The following is a 13,288-nucleotide window of genomic DNA, read 5'->3' on the forward strand; positions in this document are numbered from 1 at the left end:
GATGGATGGATAATAACAACAACAAGACAGCAATTTATTCTAACATAAAATACCAGCAAATATAGTACTAACATTTGCATCACCAATTACCAACTAAAATTATTATTTAAAAATACTGGATCCTACTCTGGATAATACTGTCCACATCACCCCAAAATAAATCTACATCGAGATGGCGGTAACTAAGAGCCTTCAACTAAAATTGACTTGACAATGTAAGTAGTATTAGTGGAATAATATTATCTTCTCTTGTGCATTCCCAAGATTGTTGAATGGTGAATTTAAGACTCAAGCTAATTCATTTTAAAGAAGCAATTTTCTTGATGTTTATTTTCATGTGGGCTGTATGTGTGTGTGTATTCCATTGAGAGCACAAAGTGTGGCTTACCTGGTGGCGCCACCATTCTCTGCCACTTTTGGAACAGGCATGTCTTGAGACAGTCGCGTGGGCTGAGGTTGTACGTCTTGTGTCGGGACATGAGCTCCTGCATGGGCTCCAGGATGACACACAACTAAAAGAAAGACCCAAAAATGCTCATAAATGAAAAAAGAACATGCAAATGAGCCACGTGAAGCGCTGCCCCCATTAAAAGAAATCCATAAAAAGGCAGGCTTTGCTGCTCTGCTCGCTTGATGTGTTAATTGCCCCATAAATCAGACTTTTATGCCCGTTTATGAAAGAGTTGGAGGAAAGGAGTTTATTGTCATGTGCACCGGAGCAACTCGGAGTCTGTTAAAACACACAAATAAATGGCGCAAGACTTTTTCTTATTTTAATTTTAATACGTGCAACATTTGTTAAGCTGTTTATACGTACCTTCAGATTTTATTATTCATCATTTAAAAAACGAAATTTTCCCCCAGCTGTATCAGATAAACAAAAATAAAAACAATATCCATCCATCTATCCGTCCATTTACCCAGCCATCCGTCAGTCCGTCCAACAACTCATTAATTCTTCAGTTAGCTATGAATATAACTCAAATATCATTAACTAAACATATTTAGTTTTGTTAGCTATATTGTCAAAACAGCATTGGCTCTCATTCTGCACCCCGTGTCTATTTTCAGAATGAATAGAAGGAAGCACGGCTACATGCAAAACATGCTGATGTATTCCCAAAGAGAAAGCGACAAAGGGAAGGTGTCAGGACATTTTCCCCGGCTATCGTATGAGGAAAGGGTGTATCGTATGGCCTACCGGACTAAGATAACAGAAGGGAAGCTAATGTTCATGTGGCACGGTGGATAAAATGGTCTACACAGCAATAAGAGCCAACCAAACGACCTATATTCGGGGAAATGTTCGGTGTACTTTTGGCCGAATTTCGCAATTCTTACAGTTCTCCCATTCACAAAAGATCAGCCCCTGAAATCACTTGGCAACATGAATTTTGTAAATATGTCTAGGTCATAAGCAGACCTACAAAAAAGTCTCAAGACACAGGAGGGGCGCTGTCATTTTGGCTTGAAGTAGACATCTTTCTTCTATTGACAAACTTGTGCTTGAGATTTTTTTAAAAACACTTTTAATAACCAGTTGTTCTTGACAACAAAGCGATCTTGTTTAATTACTACCAAATCTGAATCAAATACACTTGACAGATGTCTAACCCGAAATTCCAAAATAATTAAAGGTTTGCGTTTATTCCTCAAAAGCAGCCGTTTTTGGACAAAAAACAGTTGTGTTGCAAATGCTTTTGTGCAATGCCAATTATTGTGACAGAAAAAAAAGCATGCAGCGGCATATAACCACCTTGCACCCACTCCACCCTCCCCAATTCCTCCATTCCCCAGCCCCCTTTGTGTCTCCCTCAATTGGGTTATTATAAGCAGCCGAGGTGCCCTTACCGCCTCTCCCGACCCCTCACCGACACCCCCCTCCACCCTTCCCGAATTGCGTGCTGCCATTTCGCAATTACGCGTCTCAACAGGGAGCGTTCATTAATGTTATGGTAATTTTCTGTATCCAATTAATTCCTCCGCCTCGCGCTCACTCGCTTTCTCGCCATTTGGAAAAATACGAGCATGTCAGTCAACACACACACATACAACCTTCCTGTTTGTGGTTATCATATAGCTTAGACACGCTACATAAACAGGCATAAGTTAAGAAGATTGTCTTGTTTTTCCACAAGAACCAGCATAAACTTGATCTAAAGAAGAGAGGGATTATAGTCCTTTTACATCAGCAAGTGCACGTTAATATTATGCCCAACAAAGATTTTGGAATATTAGAAAAGAACATTCTATTTTATGCTCTGCTGCAATACACGTTATTTTTCATATCATCCGAATAATACATCCTTGTTCATGTATCAATTGAATGCTCTTCCACTAGATGGTGCAAGGTATAATTAACAACATTCATTCATTATACAATTATTGACGACATTATTATTTGGTAGTGCTCGCTGAGATTTTTTTTCCCATTTGAAATATGTGTCTCGGCTCAGTGACATTGTACACATATACAATAGACACAAAATACATTCCCCCCCCTCCCACGCTTACCCTGAGGTAGTTGAGGGTGAAGTTGGTCAAACCCATACGCGTGATGTTTTTAGACAGTTGCTCCAGCACCTGAGGGTCTTGTGCCTGCAGTGGAAAAAGCATGCAGACAGACTTTAAAGGCCACAAACAACCTAATACAACACACAACAATACTCACTAAAATAATCTAAACACAAAGCAATTATCCGCTACCAATTAGCCTGATTGGCATTCAGACGCATTTGACGCACTGAAGTAAAAAATGTAACAAAAAAGCACTCGACACAAGTGTTGTCATTTAACGCCAAGTAGATCTTTTTTTATTGTAACACTAATCAAGCCATATAATTCATATCGTTATTACATCCTAATCTTGATTTTGTTGACTGAGTCCCTACTTATGACTGCCACCTACAGGACTGGAATGCCACTGATGCGTTTGATGTAAACAAATGTTTTGATGTAAAAATAGTTCAGTTGTTTGCCTTACAGTGGTGTATTCACGCACTACATTTGTTCTTTGCGCATTTGCATTTTTCACACTGAGCAAAGCCGCTAACACTTACTTAGGTGATGATTTATTTGACTTTATGGCTACTGTGCATTCCCACGCCACTAAACAGTCAACACTTAACAGCTTTAGATACTCTCACAGAACATAACGTACATTGTAAAACGTGATTATAGCCATCATTTTCTTATTCTGAACCATAAGTGGATGCTGCACTGGGTAACTTGGGGTGTATAATGAAGACTATTAAAAAAGTTACTCTTCTGGCTAATCATTCATAACCTTGGATAACATAAATAAATGCAACCACTACAATTTAGTAATCTATAGAGCTAAAAAAAAAAGCTGACAGCACTGTGGCTCATGTGTCATATGATTAATGTGATGGCTTCTCTTGCCAAAAGCAGAATGACTAGAAAAAAATTCCTAGAGTCAAAAAAGGTCCACGTCTCTCGAGTTTTAGACTGTTTTAGACTGATTTCCCAGCGTGCGCTGTGTTTGTGTGTGTACGTGTGTGTGTGTCTTTGCCTTCATTAGGCGGCGCAGCCATCAAAAAGAGTGAACACTGCAACAAACACACACACACACACACATACGCACGCAAACACAAAGACAAACACACAGCACCCAAAATGCACCTCTTCAGAAATTAGTGGAGTAACACCCAGAGGGGCTAATTTATCAGTGAGGTAAAATTCATATAAAGATTTAGCCAAAAGAAACACACATACACACACACACACACACACACGCACGCACGCACGCACGCACGCACGCACCCACGCGCACACACACACACACGTCGGCCTAAAGTATTAGGACAAGTGACACCTTTATTTGGATAAAAGTAAAATTGGTGCCTTTTCCTTGAACTGACTGGAAATGCCATTAACCAGTTTGTACTCCTTCATTCACAGAGGTGGTGAAAAGACATTAGATTATCCAATTATTACTGCAAAAGTCAATCAAGGATGATAAATTCTGAAAATATTCTATAGTAGCATCCCTAATTAGGAGACATGCCACCTGCAGTAAATTTAATACGTACAACATACTGGCAAAAGAATATTTGGACACATGCCACCTACTGGTGGTGAAATATAAATTACAGGCATAGGCAGTGGGACACATGCCACCTACGTGAAGAGGAATGCAACATATGGCTAAAGGTAATGGGACACCTAAGGTAGTGGGACACGTGCCACCGAAAATACTGGGACAGGTCATCCCAAATGTGTTTAAGGGTCTTGGTTTTTCCATATACTAAATTCATCCTAGCACGCTCTCCTCGGACCTTGTTTTGTGCAACAGAATAGAAAGAAAATGGGCCTTCTACAGAGCTGGAAGCATTGAAAAGACAACTAATGTCCTCTCATGGACTTTTGATGAAAACAATTTTTGATCAACAAAATTGTCAATACAGAGTTAAAATAGTTTGGTGTGTTGCAATTGTGGAGAATAATTTGTGTGTGCGTGTGTGTGTATGTATGTGGTGGACAGCTTGCACGTCTAGACAGTCACCAGATAAAGGGACTGAATGTCACTTACTCGCATTAAGCCGATTATTATTATCCAACCTCTCCATCAGACAATACCTCTCCCTTAAAAAAACAATCTTTCTGCTTGGATGACCCTGAATGTACGTGTTGTGTTGTAGTCATGTGTGTGTCTCAATTCAACTCACATGCATGGCCAGTATGCTACGAGGGATGAGCTCTCGGTACTGCCGAATGGTAAAGTGCCACGTCTTGATCCTCATCAAGTCGTCAAAGGCGAACTCTACGATCAGACGACCTTCCGTGCAAACCTGCCGTTAACATTGTAATTTGTTACATTCATTCAGAAAACAAAAAACTTTGCCAATGCTTCAACATTGGTAAATGAATTAGTCAACGACTGTAAATCGTTGGATGGAAGGATGGAAATATTCAAAAAATTAGGATGTCTAACAGTCAACACAGTCAAGAAACCTATTTATTTACAAGATTAAAGATTAAGATTAAAGTCCCAATGATCGTCACACACACACCTGGGTGTGGTGAAATTTGTCCTCTGCATTTAACCCATCCCCGTGTGATTTTAATCCATCCCCTGGGGGAGAGGGGAGCAGTGAGCAGCAGCGGTGCCGCGCTCGGGAATCAGTTGGTGAAAAAAGGCAGATGGAAATTAAAGTGGATATAAAAAATCTGCACACCTCTGTTAAAAAGGCAAAGGCTTTTTATTTATTATTTTATTTATTTTTATCATTTTTTTTTACAAGTATTGATGAATGAAGAATAAAATTGCTTCAGGCAAAGAGCACCTTTTCACCATCCAGCCAAAAATGGACTGACTGCTACTTGAGTCAGTTTAACCTAATTTAGTTATTTTGTACAAAAATCAAAATTTTGGGTTGCTAAACGGGGGTTCAAATTGATCAGAGAAGTTTTGACCCATTATTGGGTTATTCTTGACCCAACTGACCTTCACATAAAACTTTGATAATTGATCATTTTAAGGATTCACAATGGAAAAGGAGCCGTATTTTTTTTACCTTTGACTAATTATTTGTTTTGAGTATGTGACTGAGGTATGGCGGCACAGGGTTGGGGTCCATGAGGGGTGCAATATGGCCAGCAGCATCGTTCTTGTTGATCCTCAGGAGAGCATCTGCGCTGGGGGGGGCATTGATTAGAGCGAGTGTGTCTGCTGGGATTACATCTTGGCCGTTGCCATGCCGACTAATCAGCTGATTTTTTTTCCTCCTCTCTCTGGCCCTCTCTCGGCTGCCGGTTGTCACGGCAACGCGGCGCGAGGAGAAGCTGGAGCGAGCGAACGCCCCGGCGAGCGCTGGCTCCAGCTAAAGGGGGCTAGAAAATGTTCTCTTCCTTCATTGTTTCTCTCCCTCTCTCTCTCTCTTGCTCAGTCGTTCGCTTTCTCTCTCCTAATTGGCAACTCTGCCTGACCTGAACTTCTTTTGTCTCGGGCGTCTGAAACAGCCTTGCTGGATGATATACTGTTATTTTCACTTTCAAATAAAATAAACTATCTTTCCAGGAAAGCAAGGAGGAGGAGGCCCACACGCAACAAGAAAATTAGTCATTTCATATCTTGCAGCAAAAATAGCTTCATCTTCTTCTTTTTTTGCATATTTGTATTGCTCCAAGTTAAGCGTCACTTTCTTCAGCAAGGAGAAACGTTGTAATAAGCATTTTTCCATTTTGCTGTTGTTCCTAAACACCACTGACATAACTGACAGTATAACATTAATGTTAATGTTGGGTCAAGTTTTGAAATGATTTATACGAGTCTCACTTCTTAATAGCACAAAACGTTGCCATTTGAAGAGGGGTGTGTAGACTTTTTACATCAACTATGCATATGTCTTCATGCACTAAAGAGCTCGTTTGTAGTTGGCCAGATTAAAAGCTTAAATTAAACTGTGAAAATAATATAATATTTTTCTTAATTTCAAAAGGTATATTAAGGAAAGTACAAAATAAAATTGATAAATTAATCAAATAAATCCCCCAAACAGGTGGGACAAAATCTACAGCTCTTACCAAAAGTTTTAAAACAATGAAACCCATTTTGAAAATTAGCTTTAAATCAATAACAAAACATAATTTTGAATCTCACGTGATGTATTTTTTAATCCACAACCAATGGGACTGTACTCAATGAATTGTTTGAAATCATCTTCGCTCTTTTGAATGAATTTAAATGGTATTATTTTATTCCAGCTAGCTGAAAAACATAGATGAAATGTTTGTATTGTCATAAAAAACATGCTGAACTGCAGTTCTAATTTTATGAGTGGCATAGACAAAATGTTGGTAATTTCGCAGACAAGCGCAAACTGGAAAATCTGGAGGAGGAAGGATTACACTGGTGTGGGAGTGAGCACAGCTGACTGCAAGCATGGACAATCAAAGTGGGACCTTTCATTGTCTTAAAACGTGGCAAGACAGTTGCGTACTTGAGTCATGACACCCAAGGTATTCTACATCTGTGCTGTAAAGCGGAGGAGCCCCAACAACTAAACAAAAATATTTCTTCTGAATGCTAAAAAGAAAAAAAACACCCAGGTGATAGATACCTCGTATTTTGACAATTTGGGTTACTCATTAGTTGAGGTACCACTTTCATTGGTGTATTTGATTTGAAATTTACAACCTGACATGTCAACTTAATCTCCGCTAGCGCTTTAAACGGCCACACAAAAAATGGCCACAGTGCTTAAATCAGAATAATTGCCCAGTATAATAAAGCTGCTTGAATTCTTCTTGGTGCCACTTTTGGGCGATATATCACGCCCTTGAATGGAAGCTTTTTCTACCAAATCTAGCATGGATCTGATCACACGCTCATATATTTTTGTCACGGGCTAATCCACAATGCTTCCCAATCAATTTATGTCACGATAAATAGTCATTGAAAAGTTGAGGGAGAATACCCCAAACTAAAAAGCGCTCTATTAAACAGTCGGGGCCCCCTCGCAGACCGCCCTCCCTGCTCCCCCTTCCTATTGATTTAGGAACGAGGGGGTCATAAATCTTGAGCGCGGCGGCGCTGAGACGAGGGCATCTCCGATGCCGAGTAGCGCCAAAGGACAACACGGCGACGCTCAATCAATTAGTGACACGCGAGCCGAGTGTGGTTAAATCAATTTGTATGATGGCAGACATTGGCGGCGAATACAAATGACAAGACAAAAGTTGACGGAAATGCATAACAGTGGCTACATAATCTTGTTTGATGGTATTGATGATTTTAATATTTGCAATGTGCAAATTAGAGGAATTGATGAGTGAATCTTGAACTTAAAAATATTAAAAATGAACATGTACATATGCTTCTATGTGTAATTAGATGTAGTAATTAGCATTACTGAGAAGATATTACATAAAAAAGTGAGCAAAGAAATTACAGCTATGCAATTTAGGCTAGAATTGGTGTGCTTTTATTTTAAGAGACATAAAAACATGCGTCACGTACGTTTCCCACCAATTCAAGCGTTTCACATAGGGTTGAATTCAAAAATACGTTTTTGGCACTTTTTTTGTACAAGTTATATTTCATGTTCACTTTAAAAGGTTTAATTTAGTATAAGGGTTATTATTATCATGTTATCACAGACGTATTTTGCCAGTATTATTATGGTTTACAAACACTGTTGTTACCACTGTTATTTAGGAAAATGAGACCGGCGTAAATCTCAATAAACCTCAAAATGTGATCGTCCCATTAGTGTGGAATTGTGTGCGAGAGACATTCAAAGAATGAGACAGACAGCGAGAGCGGGCAAGAGAAAGAGGGAGAGAGAGCGGGTGGAGGAGAGGAGAGAGCGAGATGGGAGCTGGGGATGATTTCTCTAGGGATGAAGGATGCATGTGTGTGCGTCTGAGTATGTGTGTGTGTGAGTGAGTTGAGGGAGGAGGGGAGGGGTGTAGGCGGCGGGGGGGGGGGGGTACGTTGGAGGAGAGAGCGAAAGGAAAATGAGCGAGCAAGGCAAGGGGATGAGAGGGGGGGGCGGGTTGAGGTAGGGTTGGGGGGGTGCCTTTGCTGGTGGGGGTGGAAGGGTGGGGTGCATGAGGGAAAAGCAAGGCGAAGCAGAGCTGATTGAGATTCGGGCCTCCGGAGCTGCGAGGCTCAGCGGCGCTGCTGGGAGCTGAGGGAGAACACGCTCGCTTATTGGAATTCTTCTTTTCTTTTTTTCTTTTTCCTAATAAATTAATTATTCTCATCCAATTTAGAGCCAGATGAAAAGAGCGAGAGAATCACGACGGGCAGAAAAATGTAGCTTTGTGTTGACCGGGCCCGCGGCGCCTTGCTCGTGTCTGAATGGTAATGTTATGTATTGTGTTATTTATCATTAGATAAAATTGCTGCGTCGCCACTATTCGCAGGCCAAATGAAAAGCCATTTTGAGGGCTACTCCAAAACACAAGCTGTTTATTCATGAATCAAACCCCAGATTTCAGAATTTAGCTTCCAAAGTGAGTTTTAGAATGCAATGTAAAAATTGGTAGGCATGTTGATTGTGGGTAAACTGACAAAAAAAGTTCTAAGAAAATTCAGCTTTTGAAATCACTTTCATTGGGCATCCTGAAATTTGGTAGGCACATCTATCCTGAATAGACCTATAAAACAGTATCATGAACCCATGCCAGAAAAGACCGGGAGTTTACCATTTTGCTTTCAATTCAAGACGTCATTCCAAAACAAATTCTAATTACACATTATGTACTATTATTTGAAGGGAACAAGAAAAAATAATGAAGTGCAAATCATTTTTGCCCCTGGGAAAACATTGTTTCTCTCATGAATCAAAATTAAAAGTCTCTCAAATTCATATATTAATAATGTGCAGGTGTAAATTGTAAATAGCAGCAAAGTGAAACACGGAGGAGCAAAAACACACAGCATTGAAGTTCAACAACTTAAAGATTATACCTGCAGTATAAAGAAAAGGTCATCTGGGTTACAGATAAAGCGACTAATTCGAAGTTCATCTTGATCGTAACCTCGTCGACTGTTAAATGGTCTCTTATAGTGCGGCTTTTGCAATAGCAGGTGCGCCAAACCTATCAGGAGTTTGCTGTACCTTGGTGAACATGGGCTTGCCATGTTGGGTGACCATGGTGCACTGGTCGCAGTCCAACGTGATGCACGAGTTGTGGAAGGACTCCTTGGAGTGTTTGAGAATGTAGTGCAGCTCGCTCACGCCACCCTCGAACACCGTGCTGAAGTAGCGGGGGATCAGCGTCCGGCCAATCGCTGCAGCAGAGAAGGGTACAGAGGACAAGGAAAGAGGTGGTCAGTGAATCTCTGTGTGCAGGAGGCTCACATGCGAACACATGTTAACACTTATAGAAGCTAGACATTATCTGGAATACAAAAAAATAAAATTGGATTCGACACAATGTTTTGTCCTGTAATTAGAATGCTATTAGTTGGTATGAATTGAGAAGCCTTATTCAGACAAAAGTAGTGCTTTGCCCGCGTGTGGTATCTTCTTGCTTAAAGCGAGTTGAGAGCTTCATTTAGACAAAAGTAGTCCTCTGATATCAAGCCGTGGCATCTTGGTACCAGAGAATTATGTACATCAAATTGAGTTGAGAAGCATCAGTTAGACAAAAGTAGTGCTCTTCTGCTCTTGTGGCATCCATAGGAAATTAGGGGCATCCGTTACTGATGGTTTCTCACTACTGGCGGCAGGCCTTGGTCGGTCGGGCATGCTGTGTAGAAAGTGTTGGGGTTAGGGTGCGCTGTAATCGGAAATTCAAAGTTTGACATCGAACTCTGTAATCCGATACCCTTTTCTCAATGAATATGATGCTAACAGTTGCTATGCTAAAGTGACATCTCATTCAAATCAGTAAGACTCCAGTATCACAATATGCTTAATAATATGCTTTTACGGCGGTGGCGGCTACAGTTTTACTTCAAAACAGATGATTTCCATTTCCAGCGTTACTTATGGTCAAAAAAGTGTACCTATGCATAAATATGACTGGCATGTTTTTCCAACTCAATACAGTCAGGCATGGCTAAATAACACATACAGTGTTTGGCATCATGAGCAGCAATTGGACACTTTCACTCTCGTTCTCTCCATCTCCATAACCCTCTCACTATCTCTCTTTGTGTCTCCCTTGCTTGTCCCGCACTGCAAAACAAAGTATGTCTCATAGTGGAGCTGACTGCTAATGAGCAGGAGCTCCGAGGTGGGGTGGTGGAGAGGCTTTGGAGGGTGGGGGGTGGATGAAAGATGGAGAGAGGGAGCGGTAGAAGGAGGGAAGATGAAAAAAATAAGGGATGTCAGCGAGCAAGGGAAAGGAGGAGGTGGTGAGGGAGGGATAGAGATAGAGAAAGAGAGAGAGAGAGCGCCGTGGCAAGGTGGAGCGAGGCCTAGAGTTTGTCTTGCCAAAAAAAAGCGTCCCAATCAAACCCAGCGTGCGCCGCCAGGGGTGACAGAGTGATAGATGGCGAGTAATGGCGGCCATGCTGGGATCGTTTCAAGCGTTGCGGTTGTCGCTTGGCTCCGGTCGGCGTTTTTATTTACACTCGAGACGGCTGGACTGAAGAACGAGCAGCTTGGGGTTCCTTGTAAAAACGTGTAGACTGTTGACAAGTCAGCTGATGTCCATTCATGGACGTTTTTACACCAACCGCTAAAAGTGGTACATTACTTGATACCGAAACCTCAAACTTTTAGCATCACAACTAATAATTCCAATTTTTTTATGACAAGGTTTATAGAAATATAATACTACAAAAAATATTTTAAAAAATTAAAATTGAATTTTCAAAATGAATGTCATTTAAATTACATTAAACACATTTGTAATTTCTGACAATAAAGTAACAAATATGACAAACAATATTGAATTTTACAGAAATAAATTCAAAATTTAATGCTAAAACTACCGTAATTTTCGGACTATAAATCGCGGTTTTTTTCATAGTTTGGGTGGGGGGGCGACTTATACTTAGGAGCGACTTATATACATATATGGTTTTTTTTTCACTTTTTGGGCATTTTATGGCTGGTGTGACTTATACTCCGGTGCGACTTATAGTCCGAAAATTACGGGAATTAAAAAAAAACACACAACGCAAACTTCACAACAGTCACCACCAATTCGTATTATTTTCCTTGGAGTGGAAGCAAAATATGAGTTGATGGCACTAATGTTTGACAACCGTCATGACACCCCCCAAAGTAGAATAATGAAGGACAATACATTAAGCTGATGTTTTCGGTACTTGCAGGTCATGTGGAGAGTAAATGTTGTTACTGTGTGTTTTTGATACAGTACGGAACTTTTGAGGTTGTTGTGTGGGCTGGAACAGATTAATTGCGGTTCCATTCTATTCAATGAGGAAGGATGAATTGGATATATAAGTGTGGACATGGAACGAATTAAACTTGTATCTCAGGGCAGCAACGTTGATGATATTAATTAGATTGGTAGAGTACATCTCACTTTCTGTGTAGTCTTTCCTCTGGCTGGCTTTGGCTGGCTGGCACGCCTTCAGAGATGCGCGATAGTTGGCACAGGCTCAGGAGGGAAGACAACGAGCGGCATATGCCTCTCAAGTAATGTGTATCCAAACATGCAATTTACAAATAATTAACGCCGTGTTAATTAGTCACATTAATTCACGCCACTTTGTCGAGATTGTTCCCCCCAACACCCCACCCTACCACCGGCAGTGCCCAGGACTCCTGCCAGCAATGCCAGCCAGCCAGAAAAGACGTCAGGAGCTCTTTTTTGTTTGTGCTGTGAATAAAGGGGGGCCGCTGGCGCGAACGCTCAACACACACACACAATCACAGACACACACAGACACAGTCATACGCACACAGCACACAAAAGCTTGCACATTCAGTGCACATATAAAGTGTATGGAAGCAGAAAACTCCAAAATAAACTGAGGCAGGTACACAGAGTTTCCCTGCCAATAAATACAAATCATTTACAGAGATCTGTTTACTGTATAAAACGTGTTTGTTCAATGAACTCATTCGCTGCCCATCTGAAGTAAATGAATAGTGGAAATTTGAATTTTTGTTTAGTAGCAGTCAGGACATGGTTTTCATTGCAGGATGACCAGAAATCAAATCAAAAAGAGTATTTTTGGGATCAACATCTTTCGACATTTTGGTGGGTCTCCTCATACTGGACATAATATATTCCTCGCGTGACGACAAAAAGTACATCTCCACCACGACACTCCTTTGCAAAGCCAAAAGCCAAACATTGGAAATGAATAACTGATATCGTTATTGTTGTGTTGTTTCTTTGGGTCTTTCTGTCCTTGTTGTCTTTGTGTTGTTTCTTTTGGTACTGTATAGCTGTCCTTGTACTTTCGCCTTTGTTTTTTTTTTAACCATATATGGGCATAAACAAGCACGCACAGTGCCAAGACCATCGTTAACACTACACTAATGCTTTGAGCTGCCCACACAGACCGCCCACCACGCGCACACATACACACACATATAGGTAGAGACGCACACATCTATGGGATGTATACATTTAGAGTCGTAATGATGCACAGAGGGAGAGGGAAGGCTTCTGGGCAAACAACAAGCACACCCACATGCAAGAACCACATCAGACACCAAACTGTACAACCCATAAGACACAGTATAGTTTGGAATTTATCCCCAGATAAGATTGATTTTTCCCAAACATCTTACTATTTGTATGAATTATTCGTGACATATTTTAATCTGTAATATTGTGCTATCATGGAGTCTGATCTAATGGACAATTTTGAAGGATTTGGCAT

At 40.7% G+C, this 13,288-nt stretch overlaps 1 protein-coding gene across 5 annotated transcripts in view; it reads right to left on the reverse strand.

The window, feature by feature from the left end:
* The window catches only part of LOC133158158 (LIM domain-binding protein 2-like), a 42,462-nt gene that overhangs the window by 8,160 nt on the left and 21,014 nt on the right, over positions 1-13,288 (reverse strand). For 4 of the 5 annotated variants that reach the window (XM_061285157.1, XM_061285150.1, XM_061285142.1 and 1 more), the window contains exons 3-6: positions 9,591-9,763; positions 4,689-4,811; positions 2,515-2,598; positions 389-512 (exon numbers count right to left, since the gene is read on the reverse strand). In XM_061285157.1, the coding sequence (XP_061141141.1) occupies positions 389-512; positions 2,515-2,598; positions 4,689-4,811; positions 9,591-9,763 (504 nt within the window). Of the gene's footprint in view, positions 1-386; positions 513-2,514; positions 2,599-4,688; positions 4,812-9,590; positions 9,764-13,288 lie in introns of all 5 variants that reach the window. The other variant, XM_061285166.1, reaches the window with a different exon arrangement.

This window comes from Syngnathus typhle, linkage group LG1 (genome assembly GCF_033458585.1).
Source record: "Syngnathus typhle isolate RoL2023-S1 ecotype Sweden linkage group LG1, RoL_Styp_1.0, whole genome shotgun sequence".
NCBI classification, from domain to species: domain Eukaryota; kingdom Metazoa; phylum Chordata; class Actinopteri; order Syngnathiformes; family Syngnathidae; genus Syngnathus; species Syngnathus typhle.